This window comes from Serinus canaria, chromosome 13, assembly GCF_022539315.1.
Source record: "Serinus canaria isolate serCan28SL12 chromosome 13, serCan2020, whole genome shotgun sequence".
In the NCBI taxonomy this organism is placed as follows: Eukaryota; Metazoa; Chordata; class Aves; order Passeriformes; family Fringillidae; genus Serinus; species Serinus canaria.
This window is the reverse complement of record NC_066327.1, coordinates 7,993,378-8,017,280: the sequence shown is the minus strand read 5'-3', so window position 1 is coordinate 8,017,280 and position 23,903 is coordinate 7,993,378. Positions and strand designations below refer to the sequence as shown.

At 41.6% G+C, this 23,903-nt stretch overlaps 1 protein-coding gene across 9 annotated transcripts in view; it reads right to left on the bottom strand.

Annotated features, from left to right (window-relative positions):
- Positions 1–953: 953 nt before the first annotated feature.
- Positions 954–23,903, bottom strand: part of RAPGEF6 (Rap guanine nucleotide exchange factor 6) — a 122,129-nt gene continuing 99,179 nt past the window's right edge. For 3 of the 9 annotated variants that reach the window (XM_030229202.2, XM_030229203.2, XM_050979568.1), the window contains 9 exons: positions 23,017–23,040; positions 20,124–20,344; positions 17,915–18,106; positions 16,507–16,641; positions 15,059–15,172; positions 12,850–13,075; positions 10,564–11,075; positions 7,362–7,658; positions 954–5,618 (listed from right to left, as the gene is read on the bottom strand). In XM_030229202.2, the coding sequence (XP_030085062.1) occupies positions 5,593–5,618; positions 7,362–7,658; positions 10,564–11,075; positions 12,850–13,075; positions 15,059–15,172; positions 16,507–16,641; positions 17,915–18,106; positions 20,124–20,344; positions 23,017–23,040 (1,747 nt within the window). In that variant the 3' untranslated portion in view covers positions 954–5,592. The remainder of the gene's footprint in view (positions 5,619–7,361; positions 7,659–10,563; positions 11,076–12,849; positions 13,076–15,058; positions 15,173–16,506; positions 16,642–17,914; positions 18,107–20,123; positions 20,345–23,016; positions 23,041–23,903) is intronic. The other 6 variants (XM_030229206.2, XM_030229207.2, XM_030229204.2 and 3 more) reach the window with 3 other exon arrangements.

The following is a 23,903-nucleotide window of genomic DNA, read 5'->3' as shown; positions in this document are numbered from 1 at the left end:
CCCATAAAGTTATGGGAATACAAAAGCAGCCATAGCTTAGCCTTTTTATTACCAGTACAGCAATGGAAAATGCAGTCAGAAGTGGCCTTGCCAGCCAGGGCATGGGGGCCCAGCACAGCTCCTGCTCCCCTTGCCCATCCCACCCTCAGCACCACACTGGGGTGCCTGGAGGCCACAGATCCCCATGCAGAAGTAAGGGCAGGGAAAAGAAGTGTTTTAGTATTTTCAAGGGAGTGGTTCCTCGCTCAGTGCCAGCCCACAGCTCCATCTGTACACAGGGTGCTCTCTGGGAGGCACCACAGGCCTGCCGGGGCCTCAGGCCCTCTCTGGCCTATCCTGAGGCAGCAGCCACAGCACCCAGGGAAAGGGAAAAGATCACAGAACTACAGAAAGGTTTGGGTGGGAAGGGACCTTTCAAGGTCATCCAGTCCAGCCCCCACTCCTGCCATGGCCAGGGACACCTTTCACTGTCCCAGGTTGCTCCAAGCCCCATCCAGCCTGGCCTTGAACACTTCCAGGGATGGGGCAGCCACAGCTGCTCAGGGCACCCTGTGCCAGGGCCTCACCACCCTCACAGCAACAATTACTTCCTAAAATCGAAACCAATCCTGCCCTCCTTCAGATTAAAGCCATTTCCCCTTGTCCAGAGCCCCCCTCCAGCTCTCTTGAAGCCCTTTTAGACACTGAAAGGGGCTCCAAGATCTCCACAGATCCTTCTCTTCTTCAGTCTGAGTAACTCCCCCTGCCTGAGCCCATTTTCACAGAAAAGCTGCTCTAGCCCTCTGAACATCACAGGTCTGTATTGTCCTCACTGTGAAGACACAACAAAATCACTCAGTGGTGGCTCCTCTTTGATCCCAGGGTGAGCATCACTCCCACCAGGCTCTTCCCAGCTCTGTACCACCTCAGCTCCATCCCACTGGCTGCCAGAAAACACTACTGAAAACAATTAATACATGTTGATTGTTTATTGATTCCAACATATTAATAGATTGGATAATAAACAGTACTTTTAAACATTCTCTTAACCAAAAATATAACAAATATTTACAATCACTCAGTAAAAATACAAAAAGCATACAGAGGCACTGTCTTTCTAAAAGACATAAGTGTAAGAGGTATCAAAAAATAGGAGACAAACATTGCTTGTTACAGAATACTTTACAATCACTGACTTGTGCAGTACAATTGCTATTGGAATATCATTACATCTGTGCAGTTTTGCCAATATGCTCACATATTTAGAGTTTAATTAATACCAAGCTAAACTGCATTCCAGGTATATCAGAAATAAAGATAAAACAATAAAAAGCACAACAGAAGCAAAAGCTGGGTTGGGAATTCAAGATAGATTACCCTCTATACAAGCGTTCTAAAATATAATGTGTAAAGCTTTTCTAAAGAGAGAGTATCCCTTTTTTCTTTTCTTTTTGCAAAGGCAGTGGCAAGTTTATCCTTCAAAAATTCTGATGTTTTATAAAAACTTAAATGACAGGGTTGTATTTTCACTGTTGCCTGCAGTAAAATTACTCAGGACATGATGAAAGAGGTTTTGGAACACCCCTGATGCCCCACGGGCCCCTCTACAAGTGGCATCACTGGTACATTCAGCCCCTGGGGACACCCTCTGCCTCTGGGAGGTGCAGACAGCCCCCAGCACAGCCCATCCCAAGCAATGGGCTCTGACCCCCTTCCAGTGAAGCATCACTCACCTGGCATCACAGGATCTGCTGAGCTGGAAGGGACCCAGCAGGATTATCAAGTCTGGCTCCTGGCACCATTCCCAACAATCCCACCCTGTGGCCAAGAGCCTTGTCCAAACACTTCTTGAGCTCTGCCAGGCTGGTGCTGTGACCACTTCCCTGGGGAGCTGTTCTGGGTGAAATGCCTTTTCCTAATACCCAACCTAAACCTCCCCTGACAGAGCTTCAGGCCATTCCCTCGTGACCTGTCACTGCTCATGAGAGTGGAGAGATCAGTTCTGCCCCTCAGGAGGATGCTGTAGATTGCAATGAGATCTCTCTCTCCTCAGTCTCCTCTCCTCCAGGCTGAACAGACCAAGTGCCCTCAGCCACTGCTCATAAGGCCTCACCCCCTCCAGACCCTTCCCCATCCTCCTGGCCTCCTTTGGATGCTCTCTAATAGCTTCATGTCTTTCACATCATGGTGCCCAAAAATCACACACAGGACTCAAGGTGAGGCCACACCCAAAAACTTATCTGAGTAAAGGCAAAAGGAAGGAGCCAGGAAAGTCCCACACTGCCCATTGCTGGCAAATACTCAAAATTTGTCCACATTGCAAAAACATGAACTGCAAACATCCACAGCCATTGTATTTCCATTCTTTTGTGTACTTGGGAGATGAATCTGATGCTCAGAGGCTCAGTGATCTCATTTTCCCCTTTCTGCAACTGGAGAGACCAATTCAATTTTACCAAACTACACTGCTTTCTCAGGAATTATTTGGAAGTTTAAGATTTATAACAAAAGACTGTGTGCTTAAATCACAGAAATCTGAAATGCATCTTTCACCAACAAGACAGAAGCAAACAACGAGCAGGAAGTGAGCAAACCCAGGTATGGCAGTGGAAGAACATGACGTGAGGCACCTTAACTGTTCATCAGCATCAGAGCCCGAGCTAGAAGAACCTAGCAGAGGTACTGAGTCAGGGATCTGTGGTCAAGAATACATCACTTCAACAAAGCAGTGTACAACAGGAACTAACCACCATATTGCTTCTGTCTGAATTACCAAAAAAAGGGATAATGTCTCTTCAAACCCACACCAGACACTCTACACTTGGCTATTGGCCCCAATCAATGTGATCGGTTGAGTTAAAAACAAACAAACAAACAAACAGAAAGCCCAGCAAGGAGCAGCAGAGAAGCCACACTGTGCAAGGCAGGAGGAGCAGGAGTAGCTCATCTGTCCATCTTTTATGCATGATTTATGTACACCAGCTGTGTTGGCTATTAGGAAAATATTATTAGTAAGACTTTCACTCATTGCAGAACTTTTCACTGTCTGCTGAGCCCCGTGGAACATATGGATATTGTTGGTGTGCAAACACCATCAAACACCATCTTTGGATGGGTGATTAATTCAGTTGCTCTTGCTGACTGCCAGGAGACACCAACCCTGCTCCCCACAGGGGCTTCCCTGCATCCTCCAAGGCAGCACTACTGGGTTTTGGGGTAAAAGGGAGCCACTTTAGTAACCCCCATCCCCTGTATTTTGTTCAACAGGCTGGAATAAGCTGCAGCTCCCTCCCAGGGCCAAGGAACCGTATGGCTTCATTCACCTGGCACAACACAGATGATTTCTGATGGAACACAAAGCCTGTTGTTTCCATGCAGAAGTTAACAAGCAACTAACTACAGCTGACAATGGGATGGCAGGACCTGGATTTACATCCCACAGGAATATCAGTTCAAGAGTTCAATTACCAATATTGCATGTGCTGAAAACACTCACTCTGTCCTGCACTGCTTTGACACATTAATCTTTAGTCACTAAGGCCTGTGCAGGTTCATTATAAGCATTAAGGCCTTGCGAAAGCAAAATGCATGTATTATGCCATACCTCAAGTGGATTTTAATGTATTTTTTTAACTATTTGCTTCTCTGATATTTGTGCCAAAAATTCATACAGCCAACCAGTGAGTTATAAATTAGGCATCCCCTTCCTCAGCATCACTGTTCATTTACACCTTCCCAATTCCAATGGTGAGAGGTACATTCCAGGCAATGCTGAACCTGGAACTGCTCTGAAGGCAGACACAGGCTGGGTCATTCTCATCCACCTGGCTGCATCAGCCCCTAGCTACTATGGAGAAAGCACATCAAAGGCTTTGGGTTGTTTTTGGTACTTGTGGAATTTTCCAAAAATGTTGCATTCACCTTGCACCTCTGCACACATATAGGTAAAAAAAAAACAAAACCAAAAAAACAAAACCTTAAAGCTCTCCACAACTATGGATATAGAAATCAGTTTTGAGGCACTGTAAAAATGACAAACATCATCTTTCTAGCTTAGGCTGTAAACATCACAACAAAGATTTACAATTAAATGTTTAAATACATATTCACACATTCATGTCTGATTTTAACACTAGAATGGGGTGTCATGTATGGAAGGAAAGAAGGAAAGAAGAAGGGAGGGAAGAAGGAAGGGAAGAAGGAGAAAGAAAACCTGCAGGCATTTCCAGTTCTACCCCTCTGCACTCTGGCTGGCTAAAAGTAAAATCAAAGAAGCAATTATTTTGACCATAATCAAACTAGAGGATCATGGGTTAATAGTGGCTGGCTGTAAGTCAAAACTCTCATTGACATCAACAACACCAGGATTTTTAATTAGGATTTTTAAAAAAAATAGTTTGAGATTATCTCTATTTTCCAGATAAACACAACAGGGTTTTTTAACCCATCATAAAATGCATTATGCTCTTCTATAAGCACTGTGTCATTTATTATTCAGTTTCACAAATTTTATTGTGAAATGTAGGTGATTTCTAATTATTTTATTATTTTTTTCAAAGATAACCTTTGCACCTAAACCCTGTGCAACTCTGGGAAAAGGCCAGGACATGTGAGATGATCTTAAAAACCACAACACATAGCTGGAGTTTTGAGTTTTAGAACATGCTTTGCATGTTGAACTCTGCAAGGCAAAACCTGGTTAAAACTCTTTTGGGAAAGCTTCAGATCTCCCCAGATGCTCCCCCCTTAAGCTACAGCTTCACATTTCAAACATTCCTTAACAGGGGAGGAGAGCACCAACTGTTGCCTTAGTTGGCTGGCAGCTAAAACAATTTCTAAAATCCTTGGACAGGTTTCTGCTGTGTCCATGTGGGAGGGGAGCAGCAGGAGTGCTGCCTTGACAGACACTGCTCTGCAGGGCATTGGACTCTATTCATATTAAATCTAAACCCACTCTAAAATCTATAAATTTCTGCACCCGTTTCTACTTTTCTGTGTTTATTTTGAGAGCACAACAGTTGATGTGTAGCTAATTTACTGTCACATTGACTAAACATTTATATTAGCCAACCAGAGCACTCCCAACGCACGTAAAGGAAATTCCCATTTAAAAATATTAAATTAATAAATTATTTTCAGATATTTCAGCAACATCATTTGCTTTTGCTGACATTTTGATATAATTTTTTTTTGAAGTTCATAAAATAACACTCTCAGACTTCTAACTGTCATGTAGAAAATAACAACAATGGAAACTACCAAAGGATTATATGGTATCATACAGAAAAATGCTCCCAAGTTTCAAGTGGTGGTGACAACTGGTCCTCCCCAATGCACGAAGCTAGGTCCATCTCTGGGTACCCACGTTGGTACCCAGGCAGTCAGCACATTCCTTGAACAGGATTTTCTATTTCATGTGTAGAAATAGCTTCTTAGGTGGTGGTGGCAGAGTGAAGGAAGGTGTGAAGAGGTGATCCAACCCGTTCCATCTTGTCTGGGACACAGGCAAGGTCTGAGGTCAGTAGCAGCAAGTTGTCAGCAGTCCTAACAGAACCATGAGACCTTCTCCCACATCCTTTGTGTTGTGAGTGGTTCATATAAATAGCCCAAGGGTTAAACTGCTGATACTTGTTCATCTTCTGCAAAACAAGACAAAGAAATAAGCAGTTATTCCATCAGTCCCCACCTCGGGCACACAGGGCACAGACCAGCACCCAGTGAGGTGGTAACAGTGAGTCTATGACAGCTTCAGCCCTTCAGCAGCAGCATGTTTTCACTGTCTTTATCATTGATCACTACACACTCCATATCACCATTTATCAGATCCTCAGGCACTCACAGAATGGTTTGGGTTGGAAGAGACCTTATAAAGCATCTCATTCCAACTCCATGCCATAGGCAGGGACACCATCCAGGTTGCTCTAAGCCCCATCCAGCCTGGACTTGTGCACTTCCAGGGATGGGGCAGCCACAGCTTCTGCACTCTGAGGTATGATGGTCATACGATAAAGACATATTGCCAAACAGAAAATCCTAGATCCTCCAAAAACTATCAGCATGCAGCTCCCAGTATGCCAAAAGCTATGGATTTGGGAAAAAAGCCAGCAAATTTCCATGCAGTGAGCATTTTATCCCAAATAAAATTAACCAAGCACTTCAAAAATAGTAAAATAGGTGCCTCTAAAAGTGTACAGTTAAATTTAACTTAGAAAAATTTGATTAAAAATGTTTGAAGCAATGTCTTCCATATTTTTACATCAAAAGCACAACAGAAATAATGCCAGGCAATTTCATGTTTACTAAAAGTTTGAACTGCAGTACTAATACATATGTTAACTACTGCTTACACATTTTAAAGGGCCAAGATATAATAGTTTTGCATCAGAAATTGTTTCCATCTAAATACAGGCTCATTTTAAATCAGACTGGAATGGAAGGAAATGATCACAACCTTCTAATAAAAAAAGAGCTCACCAGCAAAAGGTACAGAAGATCACATCAGTGCACAGAAATTAAAAGCAAATCAACAGATAAACAATTAAGTAGAAATTCTCCTGACCTGAAGTTAGCTTTGACACAATATAAGAGCAGTCTTTACTGGAAAATCCTCTCACATTTTGGTCACCCTACAAATGCCATGCTTGGCAGCACTGGCTGTTGCTTCAAACAAGATCATGAAAAATGAACTGGAAGAGACACTGTCAGGCCAAGTTAGGCAGAGAATACAGCTTTCATCAAATGCACTCTCCAGAAGAACAGAAGTTCAATATTATTTTGTTCAATATTTTGAAACTCAATCTCTAAAAATATCTGCTGAGGCACAAGGCAGCTCAATGCCAGCACACCTGAATACAAATGAAATAAGTTCACTCCATCAAATCTAAATCACTGATTTTAGACCATCATCACCCTGATGCCAGTCAAACCACTGGGACACCAGTTAATCAGCCCAGGGAGGCAGGAGTTTTTCCACATGTAGTCTGTCAGTGTCCCATCACTGCTTAAGAGGGGACCGATTTTAAAGAAAAAAACAAAAACAAACAAAAAATCTACATGCTCTTAAGTGTCTCAGCTGCACTTTAGGAGATCTTATATTCACATTTTTGTATATTAATTTATTTACATATACTTTGAGTTTGTTTGGTGCCAACATGCTTTTTCTAAGGGGAAGGCATTCTTCTTTGCTTTAACCGTGTATGTACATGCACACAGCTATGCATGACACGCACAGCCACGCCATGTGCACACAGCCACACAAACACAACTGTGTATGCAGAGATTAATCTGCTGTTAATCTCCAGGGGTGAGGCAAGAGAAAGCCCAGACCGCTGCTGTGAGGTGCACCCTGCAGAGCCCCGCTCCCCAGCCAGCTGTTCACCTACCATCCTCTTCACTATCTGCGTCAGGCAGCTCTGCTACCCTGGGGCTGGACGGCTGCCGGCCGTGCCACTGAGGCATCCTCGAGGAGACGCAGGCCACCGCGTCGGGTGGCAGTCTAGAGAGGTCACTGTGCAGCATCTTTGACCTCTGCACTGCCACACTATAGTCTGGAGGTTTGAGGTGTGGGTGGTGGGGCGATCCTTCTTTAATGTCCGCTAAAGAAATCCCCATATATCCCGGAGGGGTGGGCGGTGGCTCCCTATACCTATCGTCCTTCTTAGGTGAGGTGACACAGTACACTGGGCACAAGAAATAAGCAATGGAAATGTTAAAGAAGAAAAAGAAAGGAAACAAAACGTTAAAAAATCATGAAATGTTACAATGGCAAAACAGAAACTGATAACAAAATGCAAATGCAGAAACACTGGTTATAACGAGAGCAGCAGGTATTTATGCCTTCATTTCTATTTTCTATTTATTTTAAGAAGTCAGTAACAAGAGAATCCATGAACTCCTTAGGTGAGATGTCAATTGAGTGGAAAGAGGACTCTAAGCTAGTCTGCATTCAGACTGCAATTAACACCTTTTATTACAGTCCCTGCTCCTGTGGCCCTGCTGCACTAGGGGATGCTCTGGAACTCTCCAGCAGGATGGAGATGCAGCACAGCCAAGTCTGCTGCCACTGTTACAGGCTGGGAAACTGAAACAGAAGGAATTAAGGCAACCAGCCCAGAGTAACTTCACACAGCACGCTGGTGTTTGACAGCAAGAACTGCTGGTTGACTTCCAATACCCATTTCATCGCCCAAAAGAGGTCAGTTGCTTAACACAAATTCATTATAATAAAACATCACCATATCAACTGATGTGTATAAAGACACGAAACCATACAGCTATGCCATAGGAAGAAAAAAAATAGCATCACTTAAAGTTGATCCTATGAGGCAGACTGTGTATTGAGCCTGCATTAATTATTTTATGTATTCACAAAGAGAATAATGGCTTATCACACCCATACTTTTAATTTCTTACTTCTTTCCTTTGGTTTTTGCTTTGCTTTCTTTTTTACCCTTATCTTAAACTATGTTCTCTGTTTACAAGTGAGAAAAAACCAGGAACAGTTTTTGGAACAGCCTTTGGAAGGCTGCATTACACCTTGTGCAGCCATGAAAAGAATACAGTCAGCATTATACATTTGCAACGTCCATGCCTCATAATTCATATTCTCCCTTCCTGCCCTGTTCACCAGTAGTGCAAGTCACAGAGGCTCTCTCAACCCAAAATATAATTCTTTTAGGCAGCCTCCCCTCCCTCCCACCCCAGGTCTGGGGCTTATGTGCATGTTAAATTGGGCTTTTTTCCATGGACATGTTGCAACAGGAGAATTTCAAAGTCAAGGTAACTTTTTTAATCTCTTACTTAAGTGAATTTGCATTCTTCCTGTGGATCCATTTTAAACAGTGCATGTTCATTAGTTTCATTTATTTCAGCAAATATAATAGTTTCTTATCTTAGAAGAATGTGAAGGGATGAAAAATAAGGGAGTATTTCTTATTGTGTTGTAGACTTGTGAGATTGCAGGTTTTGGTATCAGGAACACAAACTGGTTCATACTTGATGGCCTCAGTTCATGCCTGGGCTGACAGTAAAACAACCAAACTCAAATTCAGGGGTTTAGCAGATACACGTGGGTACAGGCAGAGATTGATACTATTTAATTACAGGATTTATCTTCATTTAACTAGCACTGAATGAGGTCTCTGTGAAAAAGCAGAGGAAGTGAAGAAGATCTGCTCTTCCCTGGAGGGATGGGGAAGGGCTGGGCCCTCACCTCACCTTCAGTCTTGGTTGTATTTGCAGGAGGAATGACAAGGGTGGGTATGTTCTCCTTCAAAGGAGAAAGCTTCAGGCTCCCTGGAGCTAACCTTTAGTCAACTGTAGTAATGCAAAAATAATGTGTCTGTTTGTTAAGTTCCAATTCACAGTATTTTACAAACAGTGAAATTAAATGAAGATAACTGGCACACTTTGGGATGGTGAGCAGCTAATGGATTTGTGTCTCCAAACCTGTAATTACATCCACCCATATCAGATCTTTCCCTGAGCAGACATACTCATGTCCAGCACTCTGTGAGTGCTCCTCACAGCTACATGGTGCAGAACAGAAAGAGAATTAAAAGGAAGGGCAAGTGCTGTCAGCAAAGACAGCATGTACTGAACAGTGAACCTGCCACCTCCTCATACAGCCCAGAAAGTCAAGAACAGCTCTGAAAGGCTACCAGGGCAGAGCACAGGCACAGCAATGAGCTGGGAGCAAATTTTCTGCAAGGCTCCACCATGATTTCTTTTTCAAAGCCAAGAAGGAGGAACACAATCCAAGACCTCCGCCCTACGTGCAATGTTTATTCAGGCAATTACCTTTGATAACAAACCCCTCCAGCAATCCACTCAGTAATTAAACTACATTTCAGCTGCACCCTTGCCTCACAGTCTTAGAAAGCTTTGCATTCCATGTTTTATCTTGCTACTAACCCAGTTCCTTTAATTTTGGCTGCTGAACTCACTAGGATGGGGGAAGAACTTCTTGCTTGATAGAACTATGCATATTTCAAAGAACTTTTAAAGTTTTTTTTCTCCTTTCATAAGTAGCCAACTGCAGCCGTATAATCAAATAAATGCCATCTTAAAATAGCAAAGACAGGAAAGGAATCTGCTTTGCCCTTGAGCTTTCAGAGCCCAAAGCCCTGTGGATGAAAGGTGCCTCAGCTCCAGAGAGGCAGGTGAGCTCTACACTACTCTGCAGTCACATTCTTCCCTCTGGGCTCCTGGGAAGTCTGTCTTATAAGGAGTATGGGATCACTGACTCTTGTCAGAAGAACAGCTACAGTGATGAGTATACCTCCAAAATCATTCAAAAATGTAAAACAGCATATTACAGAAAAGAACTGCCTGACATTTTCCTGAAGAGAGTTTTCCTGCAGACCCATGAAGTGATGGGGAAGTGCACTTGTTTATTATCTTGATATTCCTAATGCAAAAGAAGGTGGCTTAAAAACACACAGTGTAGTGCTGTGATTACAGCCACGTGTGAAGCTGAATTCAACATGCCAAGCAGCCCCAGACCTGCTGATGTCATTTCTTAACAACTTAGTACAAGATTAAAAACAGATGTAGCAGCTTCCACGAGCTGTTGGCTTGGCTTACCTATCAGGCCTTTTTCTGTACTTGAAGTGACAGTTTTGTAAGTTGTATCAGCGCCTGCTTTAGAGTCCAAAGCCTCCGTCTGCTCTGCCGAGGAGTTCTCCAGCCCCCTCCGCTTAATTGTCCCGTAGTTTGTCTCGTAAGTGTCTGACAGGGAGCTGGAGGATGCCCAGCTCTGCCGAGACTGATCCAGCTCCATGCTGGCTTTCGACTGCCTGTTGGCTTTGGAAAAGGCTTCGGAATACAAATAACCCTCCTCAGAGTAACAGTTTGTGGGATCCACTTCAGCTATAGGTCCGTCCAGCTGGGTGTGACGGTAAGAACTGAGGAGATCCCAGCTCTTCTGGTTTGGGATATTCTGGAAATTGTCATGAGAACTACTTGAGCATGAAGTCCAGCTGCCCCGGCCGCTGTCTGCCGCCTCTACCGTGATGTGCTCATGGGAGATCTCCTCGCTGCTCATGGAAGATGTGAATGCCATCCCTCTGATCAGAGCAGGCCTAGTGATGGACCAGCTACATTGGAAAACAACAGAAATTGGGAAAAAAACACTTGTAAGCTTTTACAACAAGAGCAACATACTCAGAGCCAACTCTGGGTTTGCACCAGGTGAGCAGCAAGCTCACAAGGGAGCACTGACAAGAGACACAGTTACTCCCAAATCATCATTGCACCCAGCAGCAAGGAAGTAATTCCCAAGGGAATAACAAGTTTGCAACATGTATTTCCAGGCTGCACCCCAGATCCCCAAGTCTGGCCCACAGAAGCTTTTCTCTACCAATCACAGAAACAGTGCCTGACAGAAAGCAGAGGAGTAAGTTACCTCTTCCATTTAGTCTGCTACCATCTTTCTTTGTACATTCATAAACTAAAACAAAAATAAATATATAGAATAAAATCCAACCCCTTCACCGGCAGCAACATCAAGCTGTTCAGACAGAGTGGAAGCAGTTGAATTTCAAGAACACCTGGAAATACTGGGCATAAGTAACATTTGTGGGAACAATATGGAGGGACAGATTCTGAAAAGCAAAGTCCAAAATTTCTTTTATAAAGAAATGTCTGCTGAAAGCTCTAACTGCTCTAAATGCAAGATTAAGGGGGGAAAATAAAGCCAGTTGTGTATGAATTTAGAATACATGAAGATAGGATTGCTAGACATTATTCAAGGCTCCCAACTATTTCTGGTTGTGCTAACAAATGCATGGGCAGCACAACATTGAAATTCAACACCCTCCCTCAGCAGTTTACTGACATGTTGTGAAATCAAGGAACATTTCTAAGGTATGTGCAAGCAAGGGGTTTTATTTCCTTCCTTTTCTATTTAAGTCCTAGGATAAATCCACTTTCTTCCCTCACAACTTATTGAAACTAAGGAATAAAGGAACAACCACAAAACATGAACTCAGTGTGTATTATGTCTTCTAGAAAGGGAATTACTTTCTTTGATGAAGCACATCTTATATTCCCAATTTAATCCTATGAAATAAACTGAATTACTCATTTCTTTCCATCTCTGGAAGTGTTCAAGGCCAGGTTGGGTGGGGTTGGAAGCACCCTGATCCCTGCCCAGAGAAGGGGGGTAGGATGAAGATGATCTTTAAGGTCCATTGCAACCCAAAGCATTCTATGATTCCATGTGCTGGAAAAATCAGAAATGTAAGGAGCATCTCTTGTTTAGCTGAATCCATGACAGCTGAGGACAGACAATGCTATCCCAAGATATATTAGGAGATATTACTTACTATGGATCAAGGTGCTACATCTAGCAAAAAAAATCCAAAACCTTCCAGTTCAAAGCATCATTTCAGCTCAAATTCTCACTGCACTGAAGTAACAAGACCTCTTGTGTGGAAACTGTCAGAAAGACATTGGCAGAAAGCTGCCAGTCTGCCTAAGCAACAAATGATAATTAGAAAAATCCTTACAAATCACATTAGAGCACATTAAGTGACTGGCACTGCTGACTCAGAGAGAATTGATCATATCCTGCTGTTCCTTTGCTGTCTCTCACCACGGCATTAATTTGCTAAGCATCATCCTGGCTTTTAACAAGCTTCCAGTCTCCTGAGAGAAATAGCCAGCTAAACCCCACCAATGGGAACAAGCTGTTGTCTCCCCAAGTAATACTGTAAGCTTCTTATGGAAGCAGGCTCCCACACAGCAGCCAGTGCTCCTGCCTCCAGCAGAAGCTGGATAACCACAGCAGAGTGCACAACTGTGTCCTGGCCAAAGCCTCCTTACCCCTTCTGACAGCAGAACACCCCAGCAGAAGCAGCTGCACCTTACCCTGGGCAGGGCTGGCCATAATCTGTCAGTGCCTGAGGATGCTCCTTCCTCTCTGCCCCGCCTGAATCCACCACGAGGAGGGACTGGGACAAAGCCCTCTCGTCCTGCAGCGCTGCTGACATGGAGTCCACAGAGCAGTTGCTCACGATGCTGGAGCGGGATGAAATCTCACTGTGACTGGAGTCTGAGAAGTTGTCGGATTTAGTGGAAGGTATGAGGGCATAGCCTAAGTACAGGAGAGGAGAGGAGAATGTCTCAACAAACATACAACAATGAAGAATTGACTCACACATTACAGCGAGGATATTTAGGAGAAAACCAACCAAACCCTGTCTGCATACAATCAGTCCACTGAGGATTTCAGGGTACTAAAGCTTTTAGCATCTATCAACATCTAGCACTGATTTACTAATGCAAGTCCAGGAACAGCAATAACCCCCACCTGCAAGTCCACTACTCTCCAGAGCAGCAGCTTTAACCTACACAACCAGAATCAGCAGCCTACAGCATCTCTACTGGGCAGGCAAATCAGGTCTTTTCAATTCTGCAAGTGCTGTCTCCTTCAGTAAAAATGCAGCACACTTCCCACTATCCCTCTGCCATACTGCCAGGCAAGAATCAAAAAAAGATTCTGGCAGTGGAGGAGGAGATGCTGACTAAGGTGAAAGACAGCTATGAGCACTCAGGGATTAGCCATATGATCCATTTCAGTTTTATTATCTGCTCCAAAATAGGAAGTACAACCTTGGCAGGAGCTGGACCAGACTCCAGTGTTGTTCCCACAGAAGGGGAGCAATTGAAGACCCACCAGATTCAGAGCAAAATGCAGAATGCTTTTTTTCTTTGCTCAGCTTACCCTCAAATAACTTCTTTCAGACACAAATAAGGTATACACCCCTATAAATCTAACACCTCATACAACCTCTTTTTTTCCTAAATTTCTGCACTTGTGCCTTTTAGTGGGACTGACACAGACTTACACTGATTAGGTGAAGAAGTGAAATGACAAGGCAGTGTAAAAGCCAGTGATACACACAACCTAACACAGAAAATGGATGCCCTTAAATGCATAAACAATGCAGAGATGATACAGTATGGCATGTGGAGAGACTGGCATACAGCCACTAAGCATAATGTTCATAATCTGAGATTTCACAGCTTAACTTTGATAATTGCTGTAAGATTTTAAGAGCAAATATGAGCAGTAAATATCAATATTATCAGGTTATAGAACTGAACCTTAAAATGTACTTAAGAGCAGCCTTTTTAAGATTAAATTTCAGTTTCCTTTCATTTGGCAAACACTAATATTTCATATTCTTTACATTTTTTTTGGGACTCTTTAAATTGACACAACTACACCGCAGTAAGAAATGTCCTCACAGTGTTCCAACTATCTGGAGAACAAAGGGGCTCCTCTTCATTAAAGAAATTAACACTATCTGAAAGCTGAGCCATAAAATAATAGCATATGCATATAACAGACTAAATAGAAGTCTTTGCTGGGCTGAAAAGGACAGCAAGAGATGTGAGCAATGGAATACACACCAATACTGGCAGTGAGCACTCCACTGACACTGTATCAGGGACTGTTTAATTAACAAATGTTGCAGAACTTACTGTTTCACTGGCATTTCTAACACACTAAGTAACTGAACTGACACTGTACCTGTTCCTTGATTCTCTAAACTTCACATTATTGTCTTCACTGCACTGTAAGGGTGATTAGCTATAAAGAACTGACACAAACATCTGGAAGGGAAGCACATTAAACATGTAAATGGATAATGCTGAAATAACTCGGATAAACTCAGGATATTGGACACAACATGGACATCAGTCTTCCTTCTAAAAATACATCATGAAGTCTTCCTCCTTCTTCTAGGCCTTGTGCATAGGCAGTAGGATATGTACACACTGCTGTTGGTACAGATACTTGCTGTACTCAGAGTATCAAAGTCCTTGTCCTTTTGGTTTCCACTTTCTAAGGCTTCAATGGGCTCTGCTTCCCTTTTTGCAGCAACAGCTGTTCTTTCCCTGGAGAAGCTTCTTTCCCTAAGTCTTCTAAACAGGGATCCCTTTATTTTTGTGGGTTCATGCTCAGCTTCTGCCTTTCTACTCTCTTTCTCTCTGTCCACCTTTGCACTTCTCTCAGAACTCTCTCCAGCTTGGCAAATCTTCTGAATTTGCTTTTGTAAATAAGCCCCACCTATTCCATAGCTGCGCTGTCCACTGTTCTTGTTGCTGGTTTCACTGGCCAGTGATGAGGAAGAGCCAGAGAGATTCATCTGACTGCAGTTATCCGACCTTTGGATGTTGCCAACTACAATGAAGTAGACACAGACAGATGTTGATAGATGATGAGATAACAACAAAAATAACATCCTAATTGAAAATCCTTTTTTCTTCTATCCTATTTGTATATCACTTGGGTATAGCTCAAAAGAAAATGAAATCTAAGATCAAGTGGAATGTGTTCATGCCTAAAATTATGTCTTTCAGCTGTCTGTGAAGCACCTAATTTTAGATCAATGAGCTGTTAGCACAATACATACAACAAAGTACAGATCACCTCAATCAAATGAGATCAGTGCTGAAAGCAAGCTGAATTAATGAAACAATTCCCAAGAAACAAAACATTATTTTCAAAGAACCAGGTAAAACTTAACAAAAATAGCACACTTATAAGCAATGCTCAGTGGAGCAAGATTTGGCAACCCAAGTATTTAAGCTTTTTATAATATGCTGTGTTTAAGGAAAATAAGTGGCATTCTCCTAAAGGAAACAGGATCTGGTGAAGGCAGAAGTGGACAGACCAGGCTGATCTCCCACTGAGAGGGGTGAGAAGATGCAGCAGGTCACTGTGCCATGCCATGCCAGGGCGGTGGCTCTGGGCTGCCAGTGAGTCAAAGCAGCAGAAGGGAGGGAGAGAGGCCTTACACCATCCAACACCAACCACCCGCGCTGGCTACTGAGTGCTGCTAAGAGATTTCAAATCAATTCCCATCCAAGGTTGACTAATGATGAAGTGATGCAGGTCTTTTAAGATGAAGACATCAAAAATAAAGGGATTCTCAGGGCATCATGAGAGACAGGGATGTATACAAAGCCCTGTGCACAAGAACAAAAAATATGAACAGCGACTCGAGGATTTAGATGGATGCACTACTTCTGCAGCAACTAAACCACCTGTCCTGGAGAACTAGGACACCATTCCACCTCCAGCTCTATCTAATCACCTGGTATTCCAACCACCTTGGGCAAGACCAGAAGTTGTCTCAATAGCTTCAGTTCTGTCCAACACTGTCATCTTCAAGAAATCCCCAGATTTGCAAATCCCATTTATTTAAGTGGCCAAAAATCTGAACTGGCATGATGGCAGGTGTCAGCACTTCAGTTCTGTTGGGAACTCTGCCAAAAGCTCTTAGGCAGTATTTTAAGTATTTCCCCTTTTTTTAAATACTAAGTGACTTAAACATCCAAAATATACAAATACATTGGAAAATCATATCTGTTCATAGAAAGATGTGATTCTACTCTTGACATGAATATTCTAAATTACTATTTCTCTTACATGTCATTACCAACAAATATTCCTGCCACTGCCCACCCTGGTTTAGACTCCAGTTCCTGGGACTGATGCTGACACACTCTTACCTTTGCGTGGGGAGCCCTGAGGAGAAGCAGGTGGGCTGGAGTGCAAAGAAGATGCCATGGACATAGTGTCATCTGTTTGTTTCTTACTACTTACTTCCTCAGACAAGCTTAATGACTTCTGTGGAGAGCCTGTACCTATGAAAACAATGGGATCAGTCACTGCATATTCTTCTTCTTTTGGATTACTGATTTCTGTTTAAACTACAAATAAGCACCACGCTGAACAATCAGAATATTCAGCAAGGAGAGGAGCAGATGCTCAGAGAATTCTGCATGTGGAGGCAGTCTCCATTTAAATTTAGATCAGATCAGCTGTGGCCACTGCTACTGCTGGCTGCTCATCTAAACTGTGTTGAAACATCCATATCCCAACAGGAACCACTGCAATGGATACATTCATTTGGCTTTGGCAATGGACTATGTAAAAAAAATCTGTGTGCAGTATAAACCTTGGAGAAATCCTTGCCCATGGCATTGTTGGGACTATGTTAAAAACTATGGGTATCAGAGCTACCAGGTCAGTTCAAGATCCTCACAAGCAGGAGTTCTCAAATCAACACTCATGGCCACTAACTATCCACAGCTTGGCCAGTTTAGCAAAACCAGCGTCCCACACATGGTTTGGTGTTTCTTACTCACTATTAGACCATCCTGCAGAGCACTCAGTGCTGAGGAGTTATTTCAAGTTCTGAATAACTGCTAGATCATCATGGACCACCACACACAAATGAAGAAAAACCTCTGAGAAAAGTTTCTTGAACTTACCAAACTGCACCAAGCTTTTCAGAGGAGAATTGAAGTAAGTACTAACTGGAAACAGTATTTTATATGCCGTAATATATTGTTTTCTGAAGCTATTTTAAATTATGTTGATGCTCATTATAAAATAATTTGATATCAGTTATTGACTGCAGCTAACTTCATTTAATAACCCACAACTGCAGCTTTCAAATGATAAAAGTTATGTAAATAGGTCAAAAGCTTTTTAACAAAGAAAATACTGCTTTGCAACTAGAAAATTTAGAGACCAAAAAAATATGTTCACTAGGAGCAACTTGTAATATATGTTGCTCCATCTGAGCATGTTAAAATGGTGTCCCAGAAGCTCAAATATTACATGTCTGTGATTTGTTTCAATGATTTCATCCAAATATATTAGACCTCATAAAGCAAGAGCCTATTTGGAGACAGCACCTCACCATTAACTGTTTTAAAGTTATAAAAGACTGTGCCAATGACTAAGCATGCTCTCTTAAAGCACAGCAATATGTATCAGCTGTTTTAAAATGAATTAATTTGATGAAGTTTACAACAGTATCTCACATAAACCACTCAGCTACAAGAGAGCTCCTCCCTCCTGCTTTTACACCTTCAAACCTCCCCAGGCAGGTGAACTGAAGATACTCACTGAATGTGACATGATCCTTTGTCAGTCCCTTTTTCCTGCTGGGGTACAAATTCACAGTTGGCACCTGAAGAACTTGACTCATTCGGTTTTGTTGATGCTGATGGGTTTTTGTGCTTTGGCCAATGGATCTCATGGGCACCGGAGACATTTCAGAGGATTTCCCTCCTCTTCTCTCACTCAAATTTTTTGTCACTGTTAGGGAAAAACTGCACATAAATATCTAGCACTTTCAATTGCAGGATTATTGCAGTACAACCATCCAGACAAAGGACCCACTGTATAAAGAAGATAAATTGTATTCTAAACCATTTCTAGCCCAAACACGAAGATCCCATCACACTGAAGATGATGTGTGAAAGAGCTTTAAAAAATAGCCCTAAATTCTTGAAAGTGCCATCTAGGTACTTTATCAAAAGATCAAAAGATGTTGTTTATTTCTACCACAAGCCTGTATTTAAAATGTTTGCATGCAAGGTGCAATTGCATAACAGCACCTCTTTCAAAATGAGGTGGTTTTGCAACTGGCATCAAATGTTTCACTAGGTGGCACAAGTGATTTACAGCACAGGGCACTGCTTCAGCTTCTGCTTTCATCACAGAGCAATTCACAGACTGCTCCTCATCTGATTTCTCCTTAAATTCTCTTGGAAAACTCTGGATTGCAGTGTCACTGCTGCTCATTCCCACCACAAGCAAGGGCAGAAGCTTTTTATTGAGGTAAGAAACAGGGGAGCTGAACCCCTGAGTGTGGGTAATCCAACCAAGGAGGGAGAGACATCCCTGGACAGGTCAGGGCTCTCACTGCACCAGATTTAAACCCACGAGGGGCTGGCAGCTCCCTCATGCCACACATCACTGCTCTACTCTTTCTCCCAGCCCTGTAATGAGGATAATCTCAACTGGATCTACTACCTGTGGGTTTTGGGGCTTAGGGCTTCTTCCCCAGTTTTTTAAAATGTTACTTTCAGTAATCTGCCAATCTACTACATATTTATTTGTATATCCACTTAAACTTCATTTTCCTTTCTGACGTTTAAGAAAATATGGACTTGATTTGCCTAACTATATGAAGTAGAACAGTTGGTATATATTCCCTATTTTTACTTTCAAATATCTGTGGCTAGCACACTGCATACAAGATTTTAATTTTATTTTTAAACAAATAATAAACAATCTAATAACATGTATGTTCTCTTGGACCTGGTACCCATAATTGCACACAGATCATCTAGAAAGAGTTCAAACATGAAGGATTTAACGTTTTTTAAAAGGGAGTTAAATGTGGCCATTTCCAAGTTTCCTGCTTCAGTGCTACTTAGAAGTAAATGCTAGAAGAAAATTTGCATAAGACAGCATCTTAAGGAATAACAAAGATTTGCATTCTTAATACTGGGTAAGGCAAGGACTTAAAATTTTATCTTCAAGATGCCATCTCCTAGTCATGCTTTGAACTTATTTCATCAGAGATAAAACAGTATTTGAAGCCAAAAAAAGCCTTAAAATGCTATATTTGGACAAAGGCAAGCAGGAAGCATAATTTTGTTTAGCATGGTTGTTCCTCATCTATTTTGAAACAAATCTGTCTTTCAAGAAAGTGAAAACTGCTAGAATACATAAATAACACACAATCATAACTTCTCATTTCTAAATAAGAATTTACTGAACTGTGTAAGACAGCAGGTCAGACAACAGTTTGTTTGACAAGAGCTCAAATTATGAGAGCTATCCTGCTGTAGTGCTTAATTTGTGACTGTCACACCATGTCAAACTCATCAGTCAATATTGACCTAACTTCTCCTTCTCAACAATCTTCATTTATTCTAAGGTGTAATCCATTGCAGTTTCTATATTGATTTTGTCTCTTTTCATTTCTTGCTGTTCACATGGTAAAGACTACTTTTATCCTTCCTAGTTCTGTGCAAGGACAGCAGGGTTGATGTGCTATTGGATTTCCTGCCAGACTGATGGAAAGACACACAGCTTTAGGAACTAAAGGTCAAAATAAAAAACATCACAGAAGTTTTCTGAGCTCAACCAAAACACGAACACACATGCTGTCTTGCTGAAGCTCTGAGTACATGAACTGACAAAACAACCCTTCCTACAGTATTCTCTCCTTGGAAGAAAAGTTTAAGAGTATTTTTAGAGAAGAACAACCTTTTTTATAAATGCTATCGATCACGCTGCCGTTCTAGCTCACTGTACTCACAAGTGCTGTATGCAGGCTCACACTGAAGTGACATTATCTGGATCTTTTCTTCATCTGTCTCCACGCTGAGGTTGGACAGGTACTGCTTCACCTTCCTGGCCATCTGGGCATCCTCATAGAGCTTCTTGGCGTTCAGGAGCGAGCTGCGGCGGGCGCGCTTCTTGTGAGCCCCTCCCTGCACGTCCAGCATGTTCGAGTTCATGCTGCCCTGGCTCAGAGACCTACGAGAGAAAAGATCAAAGCACTCAAGGTTCAGTTCTCAACAGCAACAAAGACCTACAGCAGCATAGGCCAAAGCAGATTAATACCAATAATCTTCAGTTAGGGCTAGTGCATGCTGATGCAAATGAGTTAAGAAAGATGAACAGCATTAAAACAACACTTGTCTTAACAGATCTGGGTACACTGAGAGCAGGGATTTGAGCCTAGAACAGGACTGCCTATGGAAATGTGGAGCTGGGAAGAACAAGGGACAGTGTTGTGTGGGGAACTCATTCAGCTCCACTAATGAACCCCAGGCTTGTGCTGCAGGACCCGCAGCTGATGAGAAGAAATGGTCTCAAGTTGTGCCAGGAGAGTTTAAACTGGTCATTAGGAAAAACCTCTTCATGGAAAGGGTTATCAAAACCTGGAACAGCCTGCCCAGGGCAGTGGTGGGGTCAGCATCCCTGGAAGTGTTCAAAAAACATATGTTTAAGGCACTTGAGGACATGGTATAGTGGTCAACATGGTGGTGGTGTTGGGTTGATGGTTGGATTTCATGTTCTCAGAGGTCTTTTCCAACCTTAACAGCTGTATGAATTCAACTGGAGATTCTAAAAGGTGACAAACTTGATAACTTTGCTGGTTTAAGGAACTGGGTACCCACTGTGTGCACCAGGCTTACACAGAAACTTCCAACACTTAGATGAGCACAGAGGTGAGTGACCACTGCAATCCTCTTAGAAAACTGAGCTTCTCATAATGGTTAAACAAGGGGCAAGTTATGATAAATGTACAAAGTGCATTTGATTACACACTTAACTTCTTTCTTCAATTAACTAAAAACATTCACAGAAGAGCAGCTCATTAAGAAATGAATCCCTAGAAAGGTGAGGAAGGCAGTGATGATAAACACACACCCAGACTTGTACAGGCTTGCATCTATGAAGGAGGATGCTCCTCAATACTCCTAATTTTGAGCTCTCAAATCTATCAGTTAGTGAAGCAAAAATAAATAATACTGTAACTGATAAAGAACATGAGTTACTCTCCCTGACAGTCCCTCCTATTCACACTGGAAGAGTGACCAAACAACTGATCTGGGTATAGTTTAAACACAGTCACTTCTGTTTCAACTGCCAAAAGTCCTACAGCCACACCAGTTCTGATGCATTTTCAAATAAATAGAGATCACAGTATAAGTCACATGTAAATTCTAATGGAAAATGTCAAAGTTGTTCAAAGCTGGGTTTGTGTGGGGGATTTTAAATATTCAGATGAAAATTTTTAAAGGTACATGAAGACATTTATCAAGATCTTGTGTGTTTACAGTATCACAAGTGGCAGAAAAAACAACATCAGGCACAGAAGAGCCATAATGGCCAAAGGAGTTGGAATGAAACGTTGTTAGAGAAAATCCAAGGAATCAAGTAAACTGAGCTTAGAAAATAAATGTTGGAAAACAGCTGACTGCAATATTTTCAGACATGTTAAATAAATCATTCTGAGAGGAAACAGAAGCTTTAAAGCTCTCAGCAATTTATAGCTTAATTGAATAAAAAAGTAATGTTACTGGAGACAAGGAGCAGCAAAAGGCATGACAGAGTGTTCACAGCTATTCAAAGCAAGGGGACACTCCTGTCTCTTGATGGATAAGGACAAAGCTATTCTACAATGATCAGGAAATTATGGTTATTTTAAATTATAGAAACATTTTGTTGTTTATGTACACACTGATTTTTTTTTTTTCAAAGTTCGGATTTGACTTTTTAAGGCAATTTAATTCCATTTCTTTTAACAATTATTTTTCCTTGTTCCCTTGTGTTCACAGTAATTCCAAGGGTTAGAAATTACAGTGGCTCCATGGGTCCTGGCTATTTCTCCCCATGAGCTGCCTTGTGAGCAGATGATTATTGAACACCAAATGCTGCCAGCCAAGGGCATCCACACCAGCATCAGGGAGCAGTCTCCAAAGCTGCTAAGCCCAGTATGAGCAGCCCAGCTCCTGGCACTGTCCCCATCATTGCTATGCAAAGGCACACAGGTAACACACAACACAAAATATGGCTACAATGTCAGTCTTAAATAAATCACTAAAATCACTGCCCTGGGCCAGGCAGGAATTTCCCTGGCCAACATCAGAACTCTCATCTTTAGTCATTCCATGAGCCAGACCTCACACAACCAACACTCCCAGGAGGATCAATGAGAATTTTGGTGCAGGAAATGTGAGATAGATTTTGAACATATGCTAAAAATAAATACTTTGAAGGTTGTCTGAAGACAAACCTCAGGGAGGAAATTAGTACATCATTACCACAATTCAAAGTGTCTTTATAGTTGAAAATGCAGAATGGCTTCAACTTTCCAGTAACATGTTAAAAGGCAAGTCACTTCTTTCATTTACTTCCCACAATAGTTTGCTTTCCAATATAACTGCACAGCAAGGGTTTTTTTAATGCACAAAGCCAAAACTCAAACAACTTATCTACTACACAAAAGCAACTCAGAATTCTTATAGCTGCAGAAAAATGTTGGCTGTAACCCCTTACTCCTGTTTTCAAAAAAACATGTATTGCAGGGTTAATAAAATGCATGCTGTATTTCAGATGCATGCACTAGGAGGAGGATGCAGTATGTTAAGAGTTGCATAATCTTTATTTATCTTAGTTGCATTCAGCTCTACACTTACCCCAAACTTCTCCACCTCTTCTTCCTGTAAGCAAGAGCCATATACATTGAAGCATGTATTTGAACAGAAAAGCACAGGAAAAAAATAAAACAGTTGAGAGTCAGGAAGAAAGATGTAGACAGGAAAGAACAGAAAAGAAAAATCTCTATACAGCCAAATTCTTCTCAAACAATAACACAATGTTTTCATGAAATGCAGGGGCAAGACTTGACAAATACTTTGATATCTATCAGTTTTTTGTTTAACTTATGAATTCAAAAATTTAAACTTGCATTAATTTATTTTCTGTAAGTCAAATTCAAATTTGATGGAGTGCAACTCATTCATATTGCAGAAAATGGGATTAAATTAATTTATTCTTTGCCTGTTGAAAGTGTATGAGAAATCATCACTATCAATATTCAAGTTTATGATATTGTTTTCTCTTGACTGCTGGCTGGAAAACAAGCCAGTTGCCAAAGACACCTTGAAAGCCTAGATGCTCTCAGTAATTGGTAATGAACTTGTGAGCAAGTCTCATGTTACCACTAATACAGACTTTTCTTGTTGATTTTTCATCTTCAAAAGCATTTATTTGATGCTTCATAACACAAACTGAGAGATCAAACATGAGAGACAATGAAAATTAATATAAATTACATGAAAACATGGAATTATTTTCTTTTTATCTTTGGCACTATCTCCAATATTGGATGCCAGAGCAGTTTATGGCAGTGTGTGTGATTTAATTACAGTCATTAAAATGTGCTCTGTAATTCTGAAAAATATACTAAAGGTAACTATTTGCTATTAAATTTATTTAATGATTAGACTTCATGAGGTCTTAGGAAGCGCATGGGCCATCAGGGAAATTTATTTATAGACTAATTTCAGCTGTGAATGCCAAA